Raw genomic sequence first — 26,220 nt, forward strand, 5'->3', positions numbered from 1 at the left:
TAATAAATAAATAAATAAATAAATAAATCCAATGATTAAAAACAATTTAAAACCTTTAATATAAAAACAATCATACATCTCATACAAACCATACATAAAACGGAAACGGCCCAGGGAAATCAGTTCCCCCATGCCTGACGACAGAGGTGGGTTTTGAGAAGTTTACAAAAGGCAAGGAAGGTGGGGGCAATCCTGATCTCCGGGGGGGGGTTGATTCCAGAGGGCTGGGGCCGCCACAGAGAAGGCTCTTCCCCTGGGGCCTGCCAGACGACATTGTTTCGTCGACGGGACCCAGAGAAGATCCACTCTGTGGGACGTCACCGGTCGCTGGGATTCATGCGGCAGAAGGCGGTCCCGGAGATATTCTGGTCCAATGCCATGAAGGGCTTTATAGGTCATAACCAACACTTTGAATTGTGACCGGAAACTGATCGGCAACCAATGCAGACTGCAGAGTGTTGGTGTGACATGGGCATATTTAGGGAAGCCCATGACTGCTCTCGCAGCTGCATTTTGGACAATCTGAAGTTTCCTAACACTCTTCAAAGGTAGCCCCATGTAGAGAGCATTACAGTAGTCGAACCTTGAGGGGATAAGGGCATGAGTGGGCAGTTGGTTAAGAACGTAAGAAGCTGGACTGGACCTGGAGTGGTTCTTACAGAGCCTCCCCAGCTACTCCAAGCAAATCCACCCGATTCTCAGCCGATGGGAGGAAGAGGTGGAGAAGCCATTTTAATCCTCAAACAATCAAAGACCATTACAAGAACCAAGAAAACCCAGCCCCCCTCCCCATTTACCTGTAATAAGCCAACTGCAACGCGATTTGAATAAAGGCATCGGGGCTGATTTTCTCCGACTTGGGGAAATTTTTCCCAAATTGATGGAACACGGTCACTTTGACATCCAGATCTTGTACCATGCTGCGCAAAAAAGGACGGGGAAAATTGGATCGGACGAGAGCCCCATTAAGGATACTTTACAAGGAGTCCTCAACTTAGGATAATGGAAACCAGAGTTTCAAACTTCGAATGGTCACTGGATTGGATTGTTGTTATTAAGTTGAGGGCTATCCCTACTGACTTTTTGACAGGTTTGTGTGCACATATAACTGGTTTTTTAAATATTTACATCTTAATATTTTCAGGTGGGTTGACATCCATGTATTTACATTCATATCAATATATACTCCTCAAAAAAATGAACACTCAAAGAACCCATCCTAGATCTGAATGAATGAAATATTCTCATTGAATACTTTGTTCTGCACAAAGTTGAAAATGTACAACAGCCTGTGAAATTGATTGTCAATCAGTGTTGCTTCCTAAGGGGTGTTCTGTCGGGCTCTCTGGTAGACTCCTCCCGAAAATTCACAGGTACAAATTTCAGACACACACACACGTTTGAAAATACAAAACAATGTTCTTTATAATGAAAATTCACTTAAACCAAGCCCTCTTTTGGTATAGCCAAGAGCACTGGTCTCCAAACAAACTGGTAATTGGTACAAGTCCCTTATCAGTTCTGTGATACTTAGCTTGCAGCTGTGAGGCAATTCACAGTCCTTCTTCTTTCACAAAGTGAAACACACTTTGCTCTGGGTTAGTTTCAAAGCGGGGAAAAATCAGCACACAAAAGGTCCAAGTCAGCAAAGCAGTCACGAAACACAATGATCAGATAATCCTCCTCAATGGCCAAACCCACAGGCTGCTCTTTATAGCAGCCTCACTAATGACCACAGCCCCACCCAACCACAGGTGGCCTCATTTTCTTTGATAATAATCTCTCAGTTGTTGCTGCCTGTGTATCGCTCTCCGCATGCGTGGCTGTATCATTAACTCTTGTTCCGAATCCAAGGAGGAGCTAGATAATTGATCTTCTTCTGAGCTGTCTGCCACACTCTCCTCCTCCCTGTCACTCATGTCTTCTTGGTCAGAGGAGCCTTCATCAGCAGATTCCACCGGGGGCAAAACAGGGCTGCAGCATCTGGATGTCTCCCCCACATCCACAGTCCTTGGGGCAGGAGCTGGGCCAGAGCTAAGCACAACAAGGGGACAGTTTGATTTCACAGACGTTTGGTTTACTTGGAGTTATATTATGTGGTTTAAATGTTCCCTTCATTTTTTTTGAGCAGTGTATTATATATTTGTATATTAGGTACAGAACCACTTTTTGACAGATGTGATGCAGCCAACGCTTACTCACATGTTGAGGTTCTGCTTGGCATCTTCAATATCGTTCTTGATTTCCGGGGTGATATTAAACCGTAATTTCTTTGGCATCGGTAACGGGACCATGGGAGATCGTACAAGCTCTGGCTTCTTTCTACCAAAAGCAGTGAGGACATAGTTAAAGCACAGGGGAGGGGGATTCATTTTTTTAAAAGAGAGAAAATCAGGGATCTCTTGATTTTTAAACTAGAAACACATGTTGAAAAGACAAGCAAATATGGACCGAAGAGTGGGCAAAGAACCCAACCAAAACAATCTGACCGTCTCAAAATGGGTGAACAGTGTGGTCGGGCAGTAGGAAAAGCAAGTAGGATGCTTGGCTGCATAGCTAGAGGTAGAACAAGCAGGAAGAGAGAGATTGTGATCCTGCTGTATAGAGCGCTGGTGAGACCACATTTGGAATAATACTGTGTCCAGTTCTGGAGACCTCACCTACAAAAAGATATGGGTCCAAAGATGGGCTACAAAAATGGTGGAAGGTCTTAAGCATCAAACTGACCAGGAAAAATTTCATGAACTCCATCTGTAGAGTCTGGATGACAGAAGGGAAATGGGGGACATGATGGAAACATTTAAATATGTTAAAGAGTTAAATAAGGTTCAGGAGGGAAGTGTTTTCAATAGGAAAGTGAACCCAAGAACAAGGGGGCACAATCTGAGGTCAGTTGGGGGAAAGATCAGAAGCAATGTGAGAAAATATTATTTGACTGAAAGAGGAGTAGATGCTTGGAACAAACTTCCAGCCGACGTGGTTGGTCAATCCACAGTGACTGAATGTAAATCTGCCTGGGATAAACATCGATCCATCCTAAGATAAAATACAGGAAATAGTATAAGGGCAGACTAGATGGACCATGGGGTCTTTTTCTGCCCTCAATCTTCTAGGTTTCTATGAATGAGGAAGGAAGGAAGGAAGGAAGGAAGGAAGGAAGGAAGGAAGGAAGGAAGGAAGGAAGGGAAAGAAAGAAGGAAGAAAGAATCCACTGGACCTGAATTTAAACATGCCTGGGATAAACATAGATCCATCCTAAGATAAAATAGAGGAAATAGTATAAGGGCAGACCAGATGGACCAGGAGGTCTTTTTCTGCCCTCAATCTTCTAGGTTTCTAAGCTGTCTTATGTGAAGATCCTCCTGGATCGACTTGCAGAAAATTGGGGAGGGGTGGGGGAATAAATAAAGCTATTTGAAACCCAAGCTGCCTTACGTGTATTCCACAATGTGATCCAACAGAGCCACAATGGGGGGCCCCTCAGACGGCGCATGTTCGTACACCAACCCACAAGAACCGTCTTCCGCCACAATGAACTGCAAGGGAAAACCCAAATGAAAGCAACACAAATAGACACACACAAAATCTTGGTTTGCTGCAGAGATGGGTTCATCCCAGTTTGGACCAGTTCACCCAAACTGGTAGCGACCCATTGGTGATGTCACCGAACCAGTCTCTTTTGCAATTTTTTGATTTTTATTGCACTTTTTTGGCATTTTTTTTCAAATTATTTTTTTGCAATTTTTGCATTTCTTTAAAAAAAAAAATCTGAAATTTTTGCATTTTTTTGAATTTTTTTTGAAATTCTTTAAATTTTTTGCATTTTTTTGACTTTTAAATATTTTTTTTGAAATTCCTTTGCTTATGCTCAGAATTCGAGTTTCTGGCACTGTGGATGCATCGCCATTTTGTGTTCGGCATCCCCTCCCCCTGTGGTGTTTTCCACGGCACGTTTTAGTGACGGATGCCAAAACTTTGGACAAGTGGGAGGGGGGTGGGTTTACCCCGCTGAATTACCTGGAGGGTTTTGTCAAACCAGCGGTTTCCACTGTTCCACCGACTTCCTCCTCCGTGCAACATCTGGGCGGCCACCCGGCTCTTATAAACGTCGTCCGAAACCCGGGGAATTGGAGCGTCCAAGCAGACGGTGAAAATGCTCTTTTCAATCGTGCGCACAGATTCTTTGTTGGTCTTGTCTGGAAAACATCCAGAGATACTTGACAAGAAGAGTCCTCCACTCACCCACTTGCAACAGAAGACCCTACGCAACTAGACTCACAATCCCAGGTTTAGAAAGCTTAGAACTACGTCGCCTTCAACACGACCTAAGCACAGCCCATAAAATCATCTGCTACAACGTCCTTCCTGTCAACAACTACTTCCACTTCAACCACAACAACAGACGAGGACACAACAGATACAAACTTAAAGCCAACCGTTCCAAACTCGACTGCAGGAAATACAACTTTAGTAACCGAGTAGTTGATGCCTGGAAGTCACTCCCAGACTCTGTAGTATCTTCACCTAACCCCCAAAACTTTACTCTTACACTGTCCACTGTTGACCTCTCCCAATTCCTAAGAGGTCAGTAAGGGGTCTGCATAAGTGTAAATGTGTATGTTTTTTAATTATGGGTTTTTTAGTTTTTTAAATATTAGATTTGTATTTTACATTGTGTTCACTATTGCTGTGAGCTGCCCCGAGTCTACGGAGAGGGGCGGCATACAAATTTAATAAATAATAATAATCCCGAAAAAGTGGTCGAAGATGAGCAAGCAAAACTACTGTGGGACTTCCGACTTCAGACTGACCGAATTCTGAAGCATAACACACCAGACATCCTGATTGTGGAGAAAAAGAAAGTATGGATCATCGACATCGCAATCCCAGGGGACAGCAGAATTGAGGAGAAGCAGCTAGAGAAATTAATGAAATACAAAGATCTAAAAATCGAGCTGCAACGACTCTGGCATAAGCCCGTGAAAGTGGTCCCAGTGGTACTTGGCACACTGGGCGCAGGGCCAAAGGATCTCAGCGGACATTTGAAAACCATCGGAATTGACAAAATCTCCATCTGTCAATTGCAAAAGGCCGCTTTACTGGGATCGGCAAACATAATTTGCCATTACATCACGCAGTCCTAGGTGCTTGGGAAGCGCCCGACTGGGGATGAAATACGAAATCCAGCATAGTGATCTTGTTTGCTGTGTTGTACTGACATAATAATAATAATAATAATAATAATAATAATAATAATAACAACAACAACAACAACAACAACAACAATAATGCACCAGTGTGCCTTCCATCCCCTGTCCTAATATTTCTTGTTTTTACTAGTATCATGTATAGTATATGAACATTATTATATCTTTGTATACCACCAATACCAACAAACAAATAAATACAATAAATAAAGGAATCAAATGCTCCATCAGCTGGGAAGACACCAACGCGCACCGAATAGAGAAGAAGAAGTGTGGTCATCAATATTTTTTTTGCAGCCCTTCACTGGGGGAAGCGGTGGGCTGGGTGCTGACCTTTGATGAGGTTGTTGTAGGCTTTGGCCCAGCTGTTGCGGTGGTTGCTCGTCAAAATCCCGATGGGCTCCTTGTTGGTTTGAAGGGACGTGTTCCAAATCTTTTCCAGTTGAATGAAAATCTGGTCAGTGGTCAAGGGGCTCCCGTCGCTTCGGTAAACATCCAGCTGAAAGAACTGGGGGGGAAAAAGGAGACCCCATTTGGAATAATACTGTGTCCAGTTCTGGAGACCTTGCCTACAAAAAGAGATGGATCAAACTGAACGGGTTCAAAGACGGGCTACAAAAATGGTGGAAGGTCTCAAGCATCAAACTTATCAGGAAAGACTTCATGAACTCCATCTGTCTAGTCTGGAGGACAGAAGGGAAAGGGGGGACATGATCGAAACATTTAAATAAGTCAAAGGGTTCAATAAGGTTCAGGAGGGAAATGTTTTTAATAGGAAAGTGAACCCAAGAACAAGGGGACACAATCTGAGCTTAGTTGGGGAAAAGATCAGAAGCAATGTGAGAAAATATTTGACTGAAAGAGGAGTAGATGCTTGGAACAAACTCCCAGCAGTTCTACTGGTTCTGCGTACCTGACCAATTTTTTTCTACCAGTTCTGCGTACTTGACCAATTTTCAACCGGTTCGGCGTACTTGAGCCCATCACCGACACACCCTACAACTGATGAGGTTAACTAGATGGGTCACAAAACGCCTCGCAAGCGCAAGCAACGACCCCGTTCGAAGGACCACCTGCCTACCTGAAAATTGTGAACCACGGTGATGTGGGTGGGAGATTTCTTCCCCTTGGCGTAGTTCACCACCGAGTCACGTTTGGGGCCCGGGATGCGACAGGACGAGAGGATCTGGTAGTACTGGTTCATGCAGAGAGGTTTCCCACCCAGGTATTCCACAGGTAGAGTTTCGCTGCAGAGAAAAAAGGCGAAAAAAGAGTCGTAGAAAACGAGGTGTTTAGGTCAGGGGTCAGCAACCCACGGCTCTGGAGCCACGTGGGGCTCTTTCATGACCACAATTTGGTGCTGACCAGCGACAGGTTTTAAGATTCCTGAGCCCTGGTCTCTAGTGAGACGTGGCTGGCGATGGTACAAAAATCTGGGATTTGGAAACGGCTTTTGAAAAGTGGAATTAGATTGACGGCTGGGCGTGTATGGTTCTTTTATGTGTGTGTTGCATGGTTTTTAAATGATGGGTTTTTTAGATGCTTTTTTAATATTAATTTGTTTACATTGTCACACTATTTTATTATTGTTGTGAGCTGCCCCGAGTCTTCGGAGAGGGGCAGCATATAAATCTAATAAATTATTTATTATGATTAATTATTATTTTAAAGTTATTATTTATCGTTATTACGGATTTTATTATGTAACTGTGATTGTATTTTAATAGTATTGTATTTATCGCATTTGTTAGCCGCTCTGAATCCGCTTTGGAATGAGCGGCATATAAATACAATAAAAACAATAAATAATCATACATCAAAGAGGAAACAATAATCAAAAAAGGCATTCCAACTCACTTGTCAATCATCGTCTTGAAGTCCAGAGCCCCCTCGATCATCTTGGCTGCATACCTGAAAGAGTCAGATGTAAACAGATCAAGAGGGGTGTGCAGGTGGGCTGCCAGACAGCAGGGAGGCTCTCTGGTTTCAGGCTGGTGTGGAGGAAACTATCAAGATCAGCTGCCCAACGTGAGCACGGCCTGAAACCCGCGGCCAAATGGAAATCTCTGCAGAGGTCAAAGGGAACAAGGGCTCCAAGGAAGAAGTTGCAATTGTAAATATTATTCTCACCATCATCTATTCTCCAAAGCACCTGAGGGCAGAACAAGAAGCAATGGGTGGAAACTAAACAAGGAGAGAAGCAACTTAGAACTCAGGAGAAATTTCCTGGCAGTCAGAACAATTGATCAGTGGAACTGCCTGCCTCCAGAAGTTGGGAATGCTCCAACACTGGAAGTTTTTAAGCAGATGTTGGTTAACCATCTGTCTGAAGTAGTGTGGGGTTTCTTGCCTAAGCAGGGGGTTGGACTAGAAGACCTCCAAGGTCCCTTCCAACACTGTTGTTGATGATAAGTGGTTTCCCCCCCCCCCCCCCCCAAGGATGCAAGATAGTTTAAAAAATATTTTTTGCAACAGAGATGCTATTCCAAGCAATATAATATTTATTTTTTGGGGGTAATGTGGGCAGGATTCCAACTTGTGAATTAGAAACTTAGAAACATGGAAGATTGACGGCAGAGAAAGACCTCCTGGTCCATCTAGTCTGCCCTTATACTATTTCCTGTATTTCATCCTACAATGGATCTATGTTTATCCCAGGCATGTTACTGTGGATTTACCAACCACGTCTGCTGGAAGTTTGTTCCAAGCATCTACTCCTCTTTCAGTCAAATAATATTTTCTCATGTTGCTTTTGATCTTTCCCCCCAACTGACCTCAGATTGTGTCCCCTTGTTCTTGGGTTCACTTTCCTATTAAAAACACTTCCCCCCTGAACCTTATTTAACCCTTTCACATATTTAAGTGTTTCGATCATGTCTTGAGATAAAACTCACACACACCCTTGCTTTGGATTTTCTTTCTTCCTACCTGCCAGGATAGTTTGCTGCCCTTTGGACCCTCTGAAAACTACAACTCCCATCACCCCCAGCCAAGGCTGCAGTGGAGGAGGAGGTTTGGCCTCATTGCCTACCCTGACCCATGCTCCACTGCTCCAGCGTTCGGCTCCTTTCGCCCCTGAAAATTGCAAAAAAAAGCTGCCTAGAGCACTGTTTTTCAACCAGTGTGCCGCGGCACACTAGTGTGCCGTGAGACATGGTCAGGTGTGCCGCGAAGCTCAGAAAGAGAAAGAAAACAAGAGAGAGAAAGAGAGAGAGAGAAAAAAAAGCAAGAGAGAGAAAGAAAAGAAGAGAGAGAGAAAGCAAGAGAGAGAAAGAGAGAAAGAAAGAGAGAGAAAGAAAGAGAGAGAGAAAGAAAACAAGAGAGAAAGAGAGAGAGAGAGAAAGCAAGAGAGAGAAAGAAAACAAGAGAGAGAGAAAGCAAGAGAGAGAAAGAGAAAGAAATAAAGAGAGAGAAAGAAAGAGAGAGAGAGAAAAAGAAAACGAGAGAGAAAGAGAGAGAGAGAAAGAAAGAGAAAGAGAGAGAGAGAGAGAGAGAGAGAGAGAGAGAAAGCAATGGAGAGAGGAAGAGAGAGAGAGAAAGAGAAAGAAAGAAAGAGAGAGGGGGGTAAGGTGGGAAAGAGAACGACATAGAGGGAGGGAGGGAGGGAGAAAGAGAGCAAAAAAGAGAGGAAGGAAGGGAGAAAGAAAGGGATGGAGAGAGAGAAAAAAAGAAGGGAGAGAAAGAAGGAGGGAGAGAGAAATAGAGTGAAAGGGATTAAGAGAGAAAAAACTTTTGTCCAAACTTTTTTTAGGCCCCCACCCAACTCAATGTGCCCCAGGGTTTTGTAAATGTAAAAAATGTGCCGTGGCTCAAAAAAGATTGAAAATCACTGGCCTAGAGGAATCTAATAAATAAATTGGGTGGCATGTAAATTGAATTAAATAAATAAAAGTGTTTTTTTTCTAGCCATGCTGGAGCAGCACCTTGGGGTCAGGTTGGCCTTCTGCTGGGGAGGGGGCTCAGCTAGACTAGAGGTGGGTGGGGGGGTCCATCTGTAGATTGGAGCCGGTCCCGGCAGGCAAAGCAAGGGCACCGCATGAGAAGGAAAATTCTTTTTTGATGTCCTCACCACTTGCTCTTTGCTTGCATTGGCTGGCTATTTTTAAATGCAAGCCCAGAATTAGAGCAAAGTTGAAAGGGAGCCGGTGGGCTACTGTGAGAAAGGTGACCGCCACCCCCTTCTCCCAACATTGCAAAGATCAAACATCCCACCCACCCAATTTTTTTCCTCCCCACCTTCTCAATTAGAGGCGGAGGATTGATAAATAGACTAACAGTGGGATTAGACCATGGGCAAAACACCAGAAGCGTCCAAAAATGCCCCCTGCCAGGATGCTACTTTTCAGATCATGTCACTTTCTTTCCGGAAGCCTTGACCACCAAACTTTACGCAGGGATCAAAAACGAGATTGCCACGATGGAATTAAGGGGCCAAAAAGACTCTTGAGTATTTATTGAAACATGGGCACAATGGATTGAGTTAGAAATAAAAAGATCACAAGAGATCCATCAAGATCAGTAAAATAAAGAATATAAATATGTAAACATGAATGATTTCAATAGGGATTTTGTGATAATAATAATACGAATATTACTATAATTACTTAATATGTATACTATTATTATAGGTTTTAATGAAATAGCCGTTATAGCAACGCAGAAATACTGAATGTTCGCTGATATTATAATTTCTTTTGTTGTGGTTGTTTTTTGTTTGTTTTTATTGTTTATTTATTTTTTCCGTTGTTATTTGTCTGTTTCAAAATATATTTGAAAACCAATAATTTCTTTAAAAAAACAAACAAAACAAGACTGCCACTAGAAAAACTACAACCGGAACGACGAAAAAAATTTCGAAAGAGACAAAGATCAAATCCACATAACAAATATAATTTGGGAATGCGTGCATTGAGGGGACAGTACGTGAATTTCTTATGGGAGGAATGCATTAATTTAGGGGTCAATGACCATGATAAAAACTATTTAGTCATCTGTCTTCATCTTATTCATCCCCCTGTAACTATTATCTTGGAGGTGAGGAGCCACCACCTAGAAGGCCCTACTTGAGAGCTGCATTGTTCGCCTCTTCAGGTGGTTTTTTACAGCCATGGGGCTCAAGCGCAAAGCTTAAGGAGGCTTACCTTAGCTGGCCTTGCCGGTCCAGGAAATCCTGCTTGGGCAGCACCACGCCAGGACTGGAATGGATGACCACTGGCTGCCGATACTCCAGATACGCCGTTTTCAGCCACCAGTCTGAAAGCTTAGTTGAGAAAGCAGAGCATGCCATGAGTTGTAGCACCAACGTATGGACAGAATATCTGTAGCTCAGAGGTCCTTGGTGGTTTACTTGTGGATGTTTCATTACCAAACTAGGGAACATCATCAGTGCTACAAAGGCATAGTTTGCAAAGAGGAGAAGGAGGAGGTCAACTACTCCCGAGATTCAGACTACCCCCACCCTACTAGCCTTCTGAAAAACCATAAAGATTTGGCTTTTCTGGCAGCCTGGGATCTTTGATCAGATTTAATTGTTTTAACTCCTAGTTTAAATTGTTTTAAACTGTTTTTAAGGGGATTTATATTGCATTTTATGTGTATTTGTATTTATTAGATTTGTATGTCGCCCCTCTCTGAAGACTCGGGGTGGCTAACAACAATAAAAAAGACAATGAAAACAAATCTAATATTAAAAATAATCTTAAAAAACCCCAATTTAAAGAACCAATCACACATACAAGCATACCATGTATAAATCCTATAAGCCTAGGAGGAAGGGAAAATTTCAATTCCCCTATGCCTGATGACAGAGGTGGGTTTTAAGGAGCTTGCGAAAGACAAGGAGGGTGGGGACAACTCTGATATCTGGGGGGAGCTGGTTCCAGAGGGTCGGGGCCACCACAGAGAAGGCTCTTCTCCTGGGTCCCGCCAAACGACATTGTTTAGTCGATGGGACCCGGAGAAGGCCAACTCCGTGAGCTGCCCAAAATCCTATGGGAATTGGGCGGTATATAAGTTCAAATAATTAAGTAAGTCTTGTGGTTGGCTTCAGGCCAGCTCCTGTAGCTGGGGATTTAGATGTAGATCAGTGGGAGCCATCTGCGCACAGAAGACCAGTCTGGTTGCAGCAGCCAGATGCCTCCGACAGCGCAGCAGTGAAGAGGAAGAGACAGACAGGGGAATGGGTGCAGCCAGCCCACCAGCTAGAGGGTCCTCGGACTCAGAAGGGGAAGACGTCATGAATAATCCTATCTTGAATCCCCGCATGAGGAGGATCTTGGGAAGGCAGGAACAGCTGCAGAAGCATAGAAACAAACAATAGAGCGCAGCTGTTCAGAGTTAATGACGCTGCTGAAACCCTGATAAAAAAGGGAGGGATGGAGGGCTGGGCGTGGGTGTTTATCGTTGGCGTTTGGAAGAAAGAAGATTGTTGCAGCATGGCTGCATTTTGGTTTGGATTTCTGTGAACTCTGGGACACTCGAGCAGAAAAAGGGCTGTGTGGATTTGAGTGTGGGATTCTGACTTTATGGACTCATAAATCGCCCCTTTGCTCTGGCACAAGGCTAGACGTATCAGGTATGATAGAAATTAGGTAGATTTAATTGATATCACCTGGTTTCCTTTCTTTCCTTGGGAATTATATGGTTATGAAAATATCTTGCGAGATTTGGAGGATGGATAATTAATATTTAAGATTAAATAACTTTTCTTTTTGAAGGTCAAACCCACCTCTGTCATCAGGCATGGGGGAACTGAGATATTCCCTTCCCCCTAGGCTTATAAAATTTATGCATGGTATGTCTGTATGTATGATTGGTTCCTTAAATTGGATTTTTTAGAAAATTACTTTTAATATTAGATTTGTTTATATTGTCTTTTTACTGTTGTTAGCCGCCCCGAGTCTGCGGAGAGGGGTGGCATACAAATCTAATAAATAAGTAAGTAAGTAAGTAAGTAAGTAAGTAAGTAAGTAAGTAAGTAAGTAAGCAAATAAACAAACAAACAAACAAACAAACAAACAAATATGATAAGAATTTTAAAAAAATTAAGAGGCAAACAGGCATGTATGACAATTGACAATAATCACTTTGGGCTCATTGAAGATTGAATGTATGAAAGTCTAAAAGTGGAGAAAAATAAAAAAACTTTTACTCCCCCCTCCCAAAAAGAGGACCCCGCCTACCCAATTCTCATTCTTCCGGGCTCTCCTCTCCAGCCCTTTCTGCAAGCGGTCCCCAACGCCTCCGGGCTTCCGAAAATCTTGCACCAGACTTTTGGTGTGGCTCAGTTCCTCATCACTAATGATGGGCTCCAGCATCAACAGGTATCGATCCAAGGTTTGCTGCAGGGGGGGCACAGGCAGAGGGGGCAGCCCTTCCTGGTGGGTCAGGTAGCGGCCCCGTAACTTCCGCAAGGCCACCGGCTTCAACCAGCTGGATGGCTTCGCCTGCAACACACAACAGCCACAACTGACATATAGCAATAGCAATAGCCTTTAGACTTATAGACCGCTTCACAGTGCTTTTACAGCCCTCTCTAAGCAGTTTACAGAGAGTAAGCACATTGCCCCCAACACTCTGGGTCCTCATTTTACCTACTTTGGAAGGACGGAAGGCTGACTCGACCTTTAGGAAGGAAGGAAGGAAGGAAGGAAAGGAGAGAAAAAGAAAGAAACAAAAAGAAAGAAAGAAAGAAAGAAAGAGGAAAGGAAAGGGGAAGGAAGGAAGGAAAGAAGGAGAGAAAAAGAAAGAAACAGAAAGAAAGAAAGAAAGAAAGAAAGAAAGAAAGGGGAAAGGAAAGGGGAAGGAAGGAAGGAAAGAAAGAAAAAAAGAAAAAAGGAAAGGGGAAGGAAGGAAGGAAGGAGAGAAAATGAAAGAAAGAAAAAGAAAGAAAGAAAAAAAGAAGAAAGAGGAAAGGAAAGGGGAAGGAGGGAAAGAAAGAAAAAAAGAAAGGAAGAGAAAGGAAGGAAGGAAGGAAGTCACTTTTTACTGCCACATATGCCACCTTGCCACATATACTCAAATGACCCCCTAACAAAATCAGCAAAGTTTTAAAGGATTTCTTGACTAACAAGTAATACATGTAAGAAGCTTAACTTTTTAATTCAGGCTAATCCTTTACTTTGGCAATTGATCAGCTGAAGAGTGCAAAATCTCAATTTTTATGAAAAAAAAAAAAGTACAAATATTGTATTTTTAACCTCCCCAGCGGAATCACTATTATAATCCCCACCGAAATGAAACCAAAAAAAATTTAAAGCCACAGTTGCAATGAGAGGAAAGCAATGCAACCCATATCTCTCCCCCCCACTGACTTATTTATAGAGGTGCTAAAATGCATTTATACAGCTGCAATAATCCTAAAAAAAAAACAGATTCTGCAAAAATTGAGTAGTCCTTGACTTGCGACCATTTGTTTCAGCAATCAGATTTGTAGTCACAACAGTGACTTTCAATCAGTCCTCGCATTTACGACCACTGCAACATCTCATAGAAACATAGAAGATTGAGGGCAGAAAAAGACCTCCTGTTCCATCTAGTCTGCCCTTATACTATTTCCTGTATCTTATCTTAAGATGGATCTATGTTTATCCCAGGCAGGTTTAAATTCAGTCATTGGATTTCCCAACCACGTCTGCTGGATGTTTGTTCCAAGCATCTACTACTCTTTCAGTCAAATCATATTTTCTCACGTTGATTTTGATCTTTCCCTTCAACTCACTTCAGATTGTCTCCCCTTGTTCTTGTGCTCACTTTCCTATTAAAAACACTTCCCTCCTGTGTTGTAATCATAGGTTCAAGTTTGTTCCAAGCATCTACTACTCTTTCAGTCAAATCATATTTTCTCTGTTGCTTCTGATCTTTCCCCCCAATAACCTCAGATTGTTTTTGGGTTCACTTTCCTATTGAAAACACTTCCCTCCTGAGCCTTATTTAACTCTTTAACCTATTTAAATGTTTCGATCGTGTCCCCCCTTTCCCTTCGGTCCGCCAGACTACACAGATGGAGTTCATGAAGTCTTTCCTGGTCAGTTTTATGCTTAAGACCTTCCACCATTTTTGTAGCCCCTCTTTGGACCCCTTCAATTTGATCAATATCTTTTTGGAGGTACAGAACTGAACACATATGATACGCATACATCACAGAGAGTTCATAATTATACACTTTACCCTTCATTTATAGACCCCTACTTAATAATAATAATAATAATAATAATAATAATAATAACAACAACAACAACAATAACAACAACAACAATAACAACAACAACAACAATAATAATAAATTTGTTAAACAACAGCAGTCTGCCCCTTTCTCCCCTCCCTCTAGACCTCTTTCTCTCTCTCTTTCTTCCCTTATTTTTCCCTCTCCTTCTCTCCCTTCCTTTCTACTTCCTCTTCACCTCTCTAATACAGTACTTTTCCTGGGCGTCCTGACCTGTTAAATTAAAACAGTGCTTATATAAGCAGACTGTTGCTGTAAAATTCATTTGGAAAACTGTACTGATCACTCCAATCTATTGTTTCTAACTCCCAATAACGCTTTTTATTTTTAATTTTACCAATCACAGAAACACACAAAACCTCCCCAGGCATCTGAGGAAGGAAACTACGCTACACGGGGGCTCTAGGGCAGGAGCTTCCTAGCCTCCTTTTTCAACTAACAAATAACAACAACAACAACAATAATAATAATAATAATAATAATAACAACAACAGAGTTGGAAGGGACCTTGGAGGTCTTCTAGTCCAGCCCCCTGCTTAGGCAGGAGACTCTACACTATTTCAGACGGGTGGTTAACCAAGATGTTTTTAAAAACCTGCAGTGTTGGAGTATTCAAAAAAAGCAGTAAAAGTAGAAAATAAAATAAAGAAATATTAAAATGTTAAAGTAGAATCTCTTGTGTTCTACTTTATTATGATTTATGGATTATTGATTCAATGCTTGTGCTGCCATCTCCCCTGCAAATGGAAGAAGGGCGATCTACAAATTATAAAAAAGGGCAAACCAAAAAAGAATAAAGCAATTAAAATTAAGACAGATGACTAACAGATTTCAACAGATTAAACCCCCCCCCAGTTAGCCATTCCGTGCAACTATTTGCTGCACCTCATAAAATCCTCTCTTGGTTAATAAAGTTGTGGGAATGGGGAAAAAAAATCTGGTTTTATTTTATCTTTCCTGCCTGTTGCAAACCCAACCAGCTACGAGGTGCATTTTTACAAGGCTCAAGGTGCATTTTTTAATAAAGCAGGGCGCAACCCGCTTCTATTTGCCAACCTGACGCGGTATAAACAACTTTTGTCGTTTCCCCCCCCCACTCCCAGCAGTTTCCAAACGGTTTTTAAAACAGCAGGAGAAATGTTTAGCCGGCAAGCGTGGGAATTCTCTGCTTTTTTGTTTTTAAACTTTGCGCTAGGGCTACAAGAATGGTGGAAGGTCTTAAGCATAAAACGTATCAGGAAAGACTTCATGGACTCAATCTGTCTAGTCTGGAGGACAGAAGGAAAAGGGGGGACATGATCGAAACATTTAAATATGTTAAAGGGTTAAATAAGGTTCAGGAGGGAAGTGTTTTTAATAGGAAAGTGAACACAAGAACAAGGGGACACAATCTGAGGTTAGTTGGGGGAAAGATCAGAAGCAACATGAGAAAATATTATTTCACTGAAAGAGGAGTAGAGGCTTGGAACAAACTCCCAGCAGACGTGGTTGGTCAATCCACAGGAACTGAATTGAAACATGCCTGGGATAAACATATATCCATTGTAAGATAAAACACAGGAAATAGTATAAGGGCAGACTAGATGGACCATGAGGTCTTTTTCTGCCGTCGGTCTTCTATGTTTCTATGTTTCTATCTTTCACCAACCTGCTCTGCGGCTTCCTTGCCTGCCGGTGCAAGAAATCATCTCAGGAGTTGGAAGGGTCCCTTGAGGTGGTCCAGTCTGACCCCCCACAAAGGGCAGACACACCCCAGTGAAAAAACCAATCATGCACGGTTCCTACCCGGCTCCCCAAATTGCCCTCTTACCATTTGGGATTGGCATCGACCGGAGTCGCCCGGCATGGCAGTAAACACTCCCGAAACTAAATCTTGAACACGGGAAGAGAGTTTCTTCAGGGACCAGGAATCCTCCTTAAGCACACCCTGGATTAATTCAGGCTAGGCCACTTAGCGCTGCGCGCAACTCTAATTAATAAAATTATTATTACCAAAGTTTTCCTGGAACCCAGCCCGGCCAACGAGGATTGCGTAAGTCCAACAACTTTCATTATTCAACAAACATGAGGATTTGCTGCTACGGGGGAGTCCTCCCGCTACCTCTGTTCTCCTTAGTGACCGTTCCTCGTATCTACGACGGTGGCAGGTTCATGTGATCTGCTCTTGCGGCCGTCTGACAGGCGACGTCAATGAGGAGGTCAAATTCACTTAATACCCTTGTGACTTTAACAGCTGGACTGATTCACTTAACGACGGAGAAAATGCAGATCGAAAAATGGGGGGAGGGCGCGACTCAATTTAACTAATACAGTGGTACCTCTACTTATGAACTTAATTCGTTCCGTGACCAGGTTCTTAAGTAGAAACGTTTGTAAGAAAAAGCAATTTTTCCCATAAGAATCAATGTAAAAGCAAATAATGCATTCAATTGGGGAAACCACAGGGAGGGTGGAGGCCCTGTTTCCTCCCAGGAGATTCCTAGAGAGGCCCCACAGAGGCTTCTCCCCGCCTTTTCCGGCTCTGTTTCCTCCCAGGAGATTACTAGAGAGGCCACACGGAGGTTTCTCCCTGCCTTTTCCGGCCCTGTTTCCTCCCAGGAGATTCCTAGAGAGGCCCCATGGAGGCTTCTCCGTGCCTTTTCTGGTTACAGTTTCGGAGGCTCAGGTTTGCAAGTGGAAAATGGTTCTTGAGAAGAGGCAAAAAAAAATCTTGAACACCTGGTTCTTAGCTAGAAAAGTTCGCAAGTAGAGGCGTTTGTAGGTAGAGGTACCACTGTAACAACAACAACAAGATAATGTTGTATGGACAGCTGGCGGAACAAAGCATTGCATGGCCAGTTCTTGGAGAAGATTGAAGGCAAAGTGGATAAAGAAAAGACCTGGTCATGGCTTACAAGTGGAACACTCAAAAAGGAGACAGAAGGACTAATACTGGCGGCACAAGAACAGGCCATTAGAACAAATGCTGTCAAAGCCAGAATTGAAAAATCAACAGACGATCCAAAGTGCAGACTCTGTAAAGAAACAGATGAAACAATCGACCACAGACTCAGCTGCTGCAAAAAGATCGCACAGACTGACTGCAAGCATAGACATGATGCTGTGGCACAGATGATCCACTGGAACCTATGCCAGAACCACCATCTACCAGTGGCAAAGAACTGGTGAGATCATAAGCCCAAAAAAGTGGTCGAAAATGAGCAAGCAAAACTACTGTGGGACTTCCGACTTCAGACTGACCGAATTCTGAAGCATAACACACCAGACATCCTGATTGTGGAGAAAAAGAAAGTATGGATCATCGACATCGCAATCCCAGGAGACAGCAGAATTGAGGAGAAGCAGCTAGAGAAATTAATGAAATACAAAGATCTAAAAATCGAGCTCCAACGACTCTGGCATAAGCCCATGAAAGTGGCCCCAGTGGTACTTGGCACGCTGGGCGCAGGGCCAAAGGATCTCAGTGGACATTTGAAAACCATCGGAATTGACAAAATCTCCACCTGTCAATTGCAAAAGGCCGCTTTACTGGGATTGGCAAACATAATTTGCCGTTACATCATGCAGTCCTAGGTGCTTGGGAAGCGCCCGACTGGTGATGAAATACGAAATCCAGCATAGTGATCTCGTTTGCTGAGTTGTATTGTTGATGATAACAACAACAACAACAACAACAGAGTTGGAAGGGACCTTGGAGGTCTTCTAGTCCAACCCCCTGCTAAGGCAGGCAACCCTATACTACTTTAGACAACGGGTTATACAACATCTGCTTAAAAACGTCCAGTGAAAACTTCCAGTGAAAACTTCCATTCCAAACATAACTCGAGGATTTGTGGTTGTATCTCAAGGACTTGCCTCTAATTAAACCCTTGCAGTTCGCACGGGGATTTCTTTATGGCCTAACCTGAGCTTTTAAATTTTGCATGACAAGGACTGCATTACACAAATCCTTGAGTTAAGAACGCCCATTTAGTGACCCTTCCAAATCTGGGTGATGAAAAATGTGACCTACACCTCGTCCCTTTTACCACTCACGAGCATCGCAACGTCCCTGCAGTCACTTGATTGAAATTCAAGCACCTGGCAACTGACATGTACTCATGCCAGTTTCTCTGTCCCGGGGTCACGTGATCAACCTTTATGACATTCCTAGCTGACTCAGGACATCAATGGAAGGAAGATGGGTTTGCTTAAGGACTGCAGTTGATTTGGTGGGAAGGTCTTAAGCATAAAACTTATCAGGAAAGATTTCATGAACTCAGTCTACAGTCACTGAATTTAAACCTGCCTGGGATAAACATAGATCCATCCTAAGATAAAATACAGGAAATAGTAGAAGGGCAGACTAGATGGACCACAAGGTCTTTTTCTGCTGTCAATCTATGTTTCTGTTTCTTTTAATGACCAGAGGAAGAAAGATTGCTGTGGCCTTACGATGCACATTCCCGACTGCACTGCTTAACAACGAATGTCGTAAACCGAGGACCGACATCTCTGCAAGGAATTGATGACATCCGACACTAATAAAATTATCATAATTATTACCTGGACGGTACCGAAACCGACACTGTTCACTACGAGGAGGAAGCTAATTAGCTCCACCCACATACTTTGTTTATTTAATAAAACAGCTAATTATTAAAAGTAAGACTGGAAGGTCAACCAGTGCAAATTTGCAGAGCATGAAACCAAATACGAGCCAGTTGCCAAATAAAATAAAAATAAAAAAAGTCTCAATTTCAGTGAAACAGCCCTGGCAAATAATGCAACCTAGGCCACGCGAAAACAACCAAGTCCTAAGTCACTTTTTTCAACCTCATTTTGAAACGGTCCCTGAGTGGACTATGGTACGTGGGGAAGGAAGAGGGCAATTTAATTTATTATATTTGTGAACCTTTGGGTGGGACAAGAACTTTCTCCTTTGCAAAAAAAAAGGCAGGCAACGCAAAAACAAAATTGTGATCCTCTCTTGGGATTCTTCTTTTTTTTGTTATTTCTTGCCCCCCCCCCAAAAGCAACTATTTTGCCCCTTCTGTTTCTTATTCCTGAATTCACAAACTGGAAGCACAACAAACAAACACATTTTTGTCGCTTGAGAATTTTTAAACCCCTACCCTGGCCTGTGAGTGAACAATATTAGAATGAAGGTGGATGTTTGTTTTTAAATATGTTAGGTTTTTTTTAGAATTTTATTTAAACTGTATGTTTTCAGCAGTGGTTTTTAGCATATTGTAATATTAGATTTCTTCCTGTTAGTATCTGTCCAGAAATCAAATCAAACAATCAACAAGCAAACCAACAAACCTGGTTTTATTAGTTGTGTTTTAGCTAAGTGTGTGTATTGCCTACTATCTGTCTTTGCTAGTTGTATACAGCTTGCTGTTATGCCCTTTGTTAAAAGGGCATTATAAATAAACTGCTGTTATTATTGTTATTGTTATTATTGTTGTTATTATTATTATTGTTTATTATTATTTTAGTTTTAGCTGTGTGTGTATTGCCTACTGTTTGTCTTTGCTAGTTATATATGGCTTGCTGTTATACCCTTTGTTCAAAGGGCATTATAAATAAATTGCTGTTATTATTGTTATTGTTATTGTTATTGTTATTGTTATTATTATTATTATTATTAATTATTAAACAAACAAACCTTTCTTGGAAACAGCCCAAAATGACAAGGTTTGAAAGGAGGAGGGCATTAAAAACCCTTCCAAATGGACCAGGTCTTTTGTGTGTGTGTGTGCAAAGGACAAAGTTCTTGTCCCACCCAAAGGCTCACAAATCTAACAAATTAAATCAGATTAAATTAAATTAATTTAAACGCCCATGGCACCCCTCCTGTCCTGCCCAATCCTCTAAAAAGGAATCCCTCCAGGATCCAAAAGGATCCGGCTGCATTGCAACCCAAAAACCGAGCGAGCAGTGGTGCCAAGCAGGAAAAAACGCACAACAACGCAACCACACACGCACACGCTTTCCCCCCACTTTGCAAGACAACCCCGAGCTTTGCAAAAGCGAAAGTTGGGTTTGCAAAAGGGAGGAAGGAAGGGAAGGGAAAGGAGGAGGCGGAGGGAGAGAGGCCTCCCTTGCCCGCGATCCTCCAGCAACAGCAGCGCCCACACTGAAGGATCCCGGGCTGCGCAGCCTCCTGCCTCTCCAACCGGGCGCCCGCGCAGCATTTGCAAAGCACTCACCATGTTCCTGGCTAGCAAGGCCAGCATTGCGCCGGGCGGGGCGGGGGTGGGTGGGTTGCAAGACCCGGGGCTTTTGCTAAACCCGCGCAACGCCCACCCGTGCAAAGTCCGCAAGGGCAGCAGAGGCGCAACCTGGAGCCTCGGCCCCGCCCGCGGGAGCTTTGGCTCGGGAGGGGAGTGGAAGAAGGGCGGGGGGCGGAGTCCCAGACTGAGCCATCTTTAGCCCGGGCATGCTGACCCCGGCCCCGCCATGCTGGGAAAGGGCAAGATCCCCCCCCAGGCAAAAAGGAGTTTGGAAGCAAGGGTTGTTTTTTTTTTAAAAAAAGGCGCGGATGGGAGACCACCAAGAGATCTCCGCGAAAGAAAAGAGGAGGGGCTTAAGAAGCCTTTGCATCTATCTGTCTGTCTGCCTGCCTGCCTGCCTACCTACCTACCTACCTATCTACCTATCTAATCTACCTACCTACCTATCTATCTAATCTACCTACCTACCTACCTACCTACCTACCTATCTAATCTACCTACCTACCTACCTGTCTACCTACCTACCTATCTAATCTACCTACCTACCTATCTACCTAATCTACCTATCTACCTAATCTACCTATCTACCTACCTAGCTACATACCTATCTACCTACCTATCTACCTACCTACCTATCTAATCTACCTACCTACCTATCTACCTATCTACCTACCTAGCTACATACCTAGCTACCTACCTGTCTACCTACCTACCTATCTAATCTACCTACCTATCTACCTAATCTACCTATCTACCTACCTAGCTACATACCTATCTACCTACCTACCTATCTAATCTACCTACCTACCTATCTACCTAATCTACCTAATCTACCTATCTACCTACCTAGCTAGCTACCTACCTACCTACCTACCTACCTATCTATCAATCATATATTAAGCACCAAAGACAAATTCTTTGTGTCCAATCATACTTGGCCAATAAAATAATTCTCTAATTCTCTATCTATCTCACTACTGGACTAGACTAGAGTAACAATACAAACAATACAATACAGTACTAGTGCAGTATAATAATACCCCCCACCCCCCCACCCACAAGATTATCAGCATCATTGGAGTGCCCTCTAGAGGTGGAACACCTGTAGCACCTCAGCTTTCCCACCGTCAAAGACAGGCGCACACGGCCCAGTAGTAACTCTTGCCCGTCGCCTCCTCTCTCTGGAAGGCTTCGTTGCCCTTCTTCGACATGGCCGAAGCGGCGTCGGAGTCCGCTGACGCCCTGGGCCAAGTCGCCGTGGCCCTTGACAAACATGGCCGCCCCGGCTTCCCCTTCGCGCTTTCCTATTCGCCGCCGCCGGCTTTGCCCTTTTCCAAGATGGTGGGCCGGCGGTTCCTCAGGGCCGTCAGGTGGTGAGGGTTGAAAGGTGGCGGCGGTGGCGACGGTTTCTCCTCAGTCCCGGGAAGATGGCCGAGAGCGAGCGACAACCGGGTAAGGGCCAGCCCTGAGGTGAAACCCGGCGGGGCAAGGACGGGGGAAGGCGAGGAAGAGCGGCCTACCTTACAGGGTCGTCGTGACCCCCTCACGCGCGCGCCGGGGCGTCTTTTGCTCCTCTGAGGGAAGGAAAAAAACACCTCCGTGAGAGGAATGGATGGGTGAGGGGTTCTTAACTCCTGGGGTCCTTGTGTGGGGCGGGCCTGGAAGGTCTCCATCCCATAATAACAAGGCTGGGGATTATGGTCTCAGGCACAGTCAAACCAGACAGGTTCAGGCGGTATTCGGCATTTTTATCCCGGGGTGGAGGTTCTTGTGGGATGGGGTTAATACAGGCAGTGCTCGACTCATGACACAATTGAGCCCAGCATCTCTTTCTTTCTTTCTTTCTTTCTTTCTTTCTTTCTTTCTTTCTTTCTTTCTTTCTTTCTTTCTTTCTTTCTTTGTCTCTCTCTCTCTCTGCCTTCCTTCCTTTCTCTTTCTTCCTTTTCTTTCTTTCCTTCCTTCCTTCCCCTTTCCTTTCCTCTTTCTTTTTTTCTTTCTTTCTTTCATTCTTTCTTTCTTTCTTTCTCTCTCTCTCTCGCTATCTCTGCCTTCCTTCCTTGCTTTCTCATTCTTCCTTTTCTTTCTTTCCTTCCTTCCTTCCCCTTCCCCTTTCCTTTCTTTCTCTCTCTCTCTCTCTCTCTCACTCTCTGTCTCTATCCCTGTCTATACGTGTGTATAGATACACTGTTCACTAAGCACTTATGGATGTTAAAGAAAAATGGTATATAAGAAAAATATATATAAGAAAAGAAAAGATGAACGGTGTATTGTCTGGGTCGATGTAGTTTATACCCATGTTAATAACAATAGTATTGATATACTTAAGCTTTTGACTTCTGACATTTGTGTGTACATGGTAATTATATATTCTATTATATATCAGCCATGTTGCTAAACATGAAACAGTTTCAAGTTGCTAAGTCGGTAACACAGTTGTTAAGTGAATCTGGCTTGACTCCACTGACCAAGCGTGTGAATGTAAATCCCATGACTGTGGGGATGCTGCAATGGTTATAAGTGTGAACAATGGCCCTATGTCACTTTTTTTCAGTGCCGCTGTAACTTTGAATAGTCATTAAATGAACGAATGTAAGTTGAGGACTGCTTGTAAGATGTTCCAAGAAAAGCTGCATTTTGCAATTTAACTGATAGGGATTTCTGTCAATGCTGATAGTGTTCAGATGTTCAAATAATATATTATTATAGCTCGTTGCATGGCCCCCCAGATGTTCTGACTGGGTCTAGCATTTTATTCACCTATTACTAAGCAACTGGGATAGACAGATGTGACTCTTTGATAGTATTTCAGCTATAAAGATGTAAGCTGTTCCAAATCAAACTGCCTTTTGCAATTGATCAATGGTGAATTGGTCAATGCTGACCCTCTTCAAATGTTCATTATTGTGGTCCATTGCACAGCCTGCCAAATGTTCAGACTTGAATTGGCATTGTTGTCCACCCGTCAAGGCCTTCCCAAGAACCTGGGATGGACAGATGTGGCTCTTTGGTGGGGTTACAAATATTTTAAATAAGGGTTTTTAAAATTATTTTAAATATTAGATTTGTTACATGTTGTTTCATTATTGTTGTTAGTCGCCCAGAGTCTACGGAGAGGGGCGGCATACGAATCTAATAAATAGATAGATAGATAGATAGATAGATAGATAGATAGATAGATAGATAGATAGATAGATAGATGCAGGATGTGAGCCGTTGCTGATAGAGCTGCCATTTGAATTGACGGATGGTGAATTTGCCAATGACGATGGTGTTCAAATAATAAATGATGCTTCATCACACAGCCAGTTCAGTTCAGAAAGGATTTGACATTTTTGTCCACCTATGGAATCATAGACAGATGTTGGTTGGATGGCATTCATTTGCAGGATGTGGGCTGTTCTAAATCAAAATGCCTTTTGCAATTGACCGATGCGGATTTTGTCAATGCCGAAGCTGTTCAAGTGATGTTTTGGGATTGCGCCAAAGGCGCTTATCCCCTATTGGTCCTATCTTTGCTTTCTTTTGCCACAGTCTATTTCCATTTCTATTGGGAGGCCTTTGTATTTGGTTATCTTCTCCAGTTCTTCCCGTCTCCAGATACTGGAGATTGCTCCACCATTTGTCCGAAATGGTTTAGGGTTCCCTGCGTGAGGAAGGGGTTGCGTTAGAAGACCTCCAAGGTCCCTTCTTCCAAGTCTGTCGTTCTGCATAACTAGGCGAGAAAGCCAGTTGTAGTCCTGCTGCGGTTTTTGATCACGGTGCATTTTTTACACAATTCTGCAGCTCCAATCTCAGGCATTCTAGCGCAGGCTCTCCTTTGAAATCTGCCAAATTTCTATGCGTGCGGTTTTGAAAGAGGGACCTCTAAACCAGGAGCACTCCTTTAGGTAGGTCATGTCTCTCTGGGGGTTTGCAGTGATTTGATTTTGTTTTTTTCCTCTCTTCCCCATGTTAAGAAACCTAAATTTCCTCAATGAAATGCAACCCTTATTTTAAAAAGTTCACTTGGCTTCATCTGGACCCGCACGGTCCTCTCTGCCTGCCTGCAGATTTAATCATCGGGACAGTTAAAAAAGCAGCAGTTCCCGAGGATTTTAACTCCCGGGTGATCACACTTAATCTCCTGCATTTATTGCATCTCACTTAGGCAATCAGTACGACAGAGAGAGACGGATTTAAAAACCACCTGAAGAGATTTTGTCGTTTGGCGGGCCCCAGGGGAAGAGCCTTCTCTGTGGCGGCCCCGGCCCTCTGGAATCAACTCCCCCCAGAGATTAGAACCGCCCCCACCCTCCTTGTCTTTCGCAAACTACTCAAGGCCCACCTTTGTCGCCAGGCATGGGGGAGTTAAGATATTCCTTCCCCTAGGCCATTACAAGTTATGCTTGGTATGTTTGTGTGTATGTTTGGTTTTATATAATAAGGGTTTTTAGTTGTTTTATTAAATTGGATTGTTACATGTTGTTTTTTATCATTGTTGTTAGCCGCCCCGAGTCTGCGGAGAGGGGCAGCATACAAATCCAATAAACAAACAAACAAACAAACTAATTAATTAATTAATTTTCCTCCCCTGAAGAAATCTGGAACTCTCCAAGATCTCTTGTAATTTTATTTGCTTTTCCCCCTTCCAGAAGCCTCGGAGGAGACCCAGCCTCCTCCGTCCCAAACGTTCATGATCCCCAGGAAGGAAATCAACATGGTTCCTGACATGGCAAAGTGGAAGCGGTCACAGGTAGGGCTGAAAAGCTTGGCATTATTTGCTTGGGATTATTTGGTTCTGGCCACAGACACAGGGCCTGGCAGGAGCCTCAAGCCTCATTTGGGTCAATGATAATTGCGAACGCTGTTCCCTGCATGTAGAAAGCTAACTTCTCAGGGAGAAGTCCCTTGGAATAGAGGTACAGTGGTACCTCTACTTATGAACTTAATTCGTTCCGTGACCAGGTTCATAAGTAGAAAAGTTTGTAAGAAGAAGCATTTTTCCCCATAGGAATCAGTGTAAAAGCAAATAATGCGTGCGATTGGGGAAACCACGGGGAGGGTGGAGGCCCTGTTTCCTCCCAGGAGATTCCTAGAGAGGCCCCACGGAGGCTTCTCCCCACCTTTTCCGGTTACAGTTTTGGAGACTCGGGTTTGTAAGTGGAAAATGGTTCTTGAGAAGAGGCAAAAAAGTCTTGAACACCCGGTTCTTATCAGGAAAAGTTCATAAGTAGAGGTGTTCTTAGGTAGAGGTACCACTGTAGTCCACGACTTACGACCACAATTGAGCCCAAAAATTCTGTTGCTCAGCAAAAGTTTTGCCCCATTTTACAACCTTTCTCACCTCAGTTGTTAAGCGAATCACTGCAATTGTTAAGTTAGTAAGTGAATCTGGCTTCTGCTTTGACTTTGCTTGTCAGGGGATCGCGTGACCCCGGGCACCGCTACCTTTATAAACCTGACCCAGTTGCCAAGCATTTTGGATTTTGATCCCTTTTATCAGGGCCATTGTAACTTCGGTCACTAAAAGAACTTTGTAAATCGAGAGGTCTACACGTACTGCTGGTTCTTAACACGGTGTGTGTGTGTGTGT

General features: G+C 43.3%; 2 protein-coding genes across 3 annotated transcripts in view; one reads left to right on the forward strand and one right to left on the reverse strand.

Moving 5' to 3' along the window:
• The window catches only part of CRAT (carnitine O-acetyltransferase), a 28,087-nt gene extending 7,302 nt beyond the window's left edge, over positions 1-20,785 (reverse strand). Inside the window, exons 1-10 of one of the 2 annotated variants that reach the window (XM_070758610.1) lie at positions 20,625-20,785; positions 12,389-12,652; positions 10,349-10,467; positions 7,065-7,118; positions 6,289-6,454; positions 5,541-5,715; positions 4,018-4,196; positions 3,436-3,536; positions 2,203-2,322; positions 798-920 (exon numbers count right to left, since the gene is read on the reverse strand). In XM_070758610.1, coding sequence (XP_070614711.1) covers positions 798-920; positions 2,203-2,322; positions 3,436-3,536; positions 4,018-4,196; positions 5,541-5,715; positions 6,289-6,454; positions 7,065-7,118; positions 10,349-10,467; positions 12,389-12,652; positions 20,625-20,651 — 1,328 coding nt within the window. In that variant the 5' untranslated portion in view covers positions 20,652-20,785. Of the gene's footprint in view, positions 1-797; positions 921-2,202; positions 2,323-3,435; positions 3,537-4,017; positions 4,197-5,540; positions 5,716-6,288; positions 6,455-7,064; positions 7,119-10,348; positions 10,468-12,388; positions 12,653-16,240; positions 16,336-20,624 lie in introns of those variants that run through there. The other variant, XM_070758609.1, reaches the window with a different exon arrangement.
• A 1,185-nt stretch (positions 20,786-21,970) lies between these two features.
• PTPA (protein phosphatase 2 phosphatase activator) overlaps positions 21,971-26,220 on the forward strand; it is a 28,733-nt gene continuing 24,483 nt past the window's right edge. Inside the window, exons 1-2 of the mRNA XM_070758632.1 lie at positions 21,971-22,100; positions 25,280-25,380. Coding sequence (XP_070614733.1) covers positions 22,076-22,100; positions 25,280-25,380 — 126 coding nt within the window. The 5' untranslated portion in view covers positions 21,971-22,075. The remainder of the gene's footprint in view (positions 22,101-25,279; positions 25,381-26,220) is intronic.

Source organism: Erythrolamprus reginae, chromosome 8 (genome assembly GCF_031021105.1).
Source record: "Erythrolamprus reginae isolate rEryReg1 chromosome 8, rEryReg1.hap1, whole genome shotgun sequence".
NCBI classification, from domain to species: domain Eukaryota; kingdom Metazoa; phylum Chordata; class Lepidosauria; order Squamata; family Dipsadidae; genus Erythrolamprus; species Erythrolamprus reginae.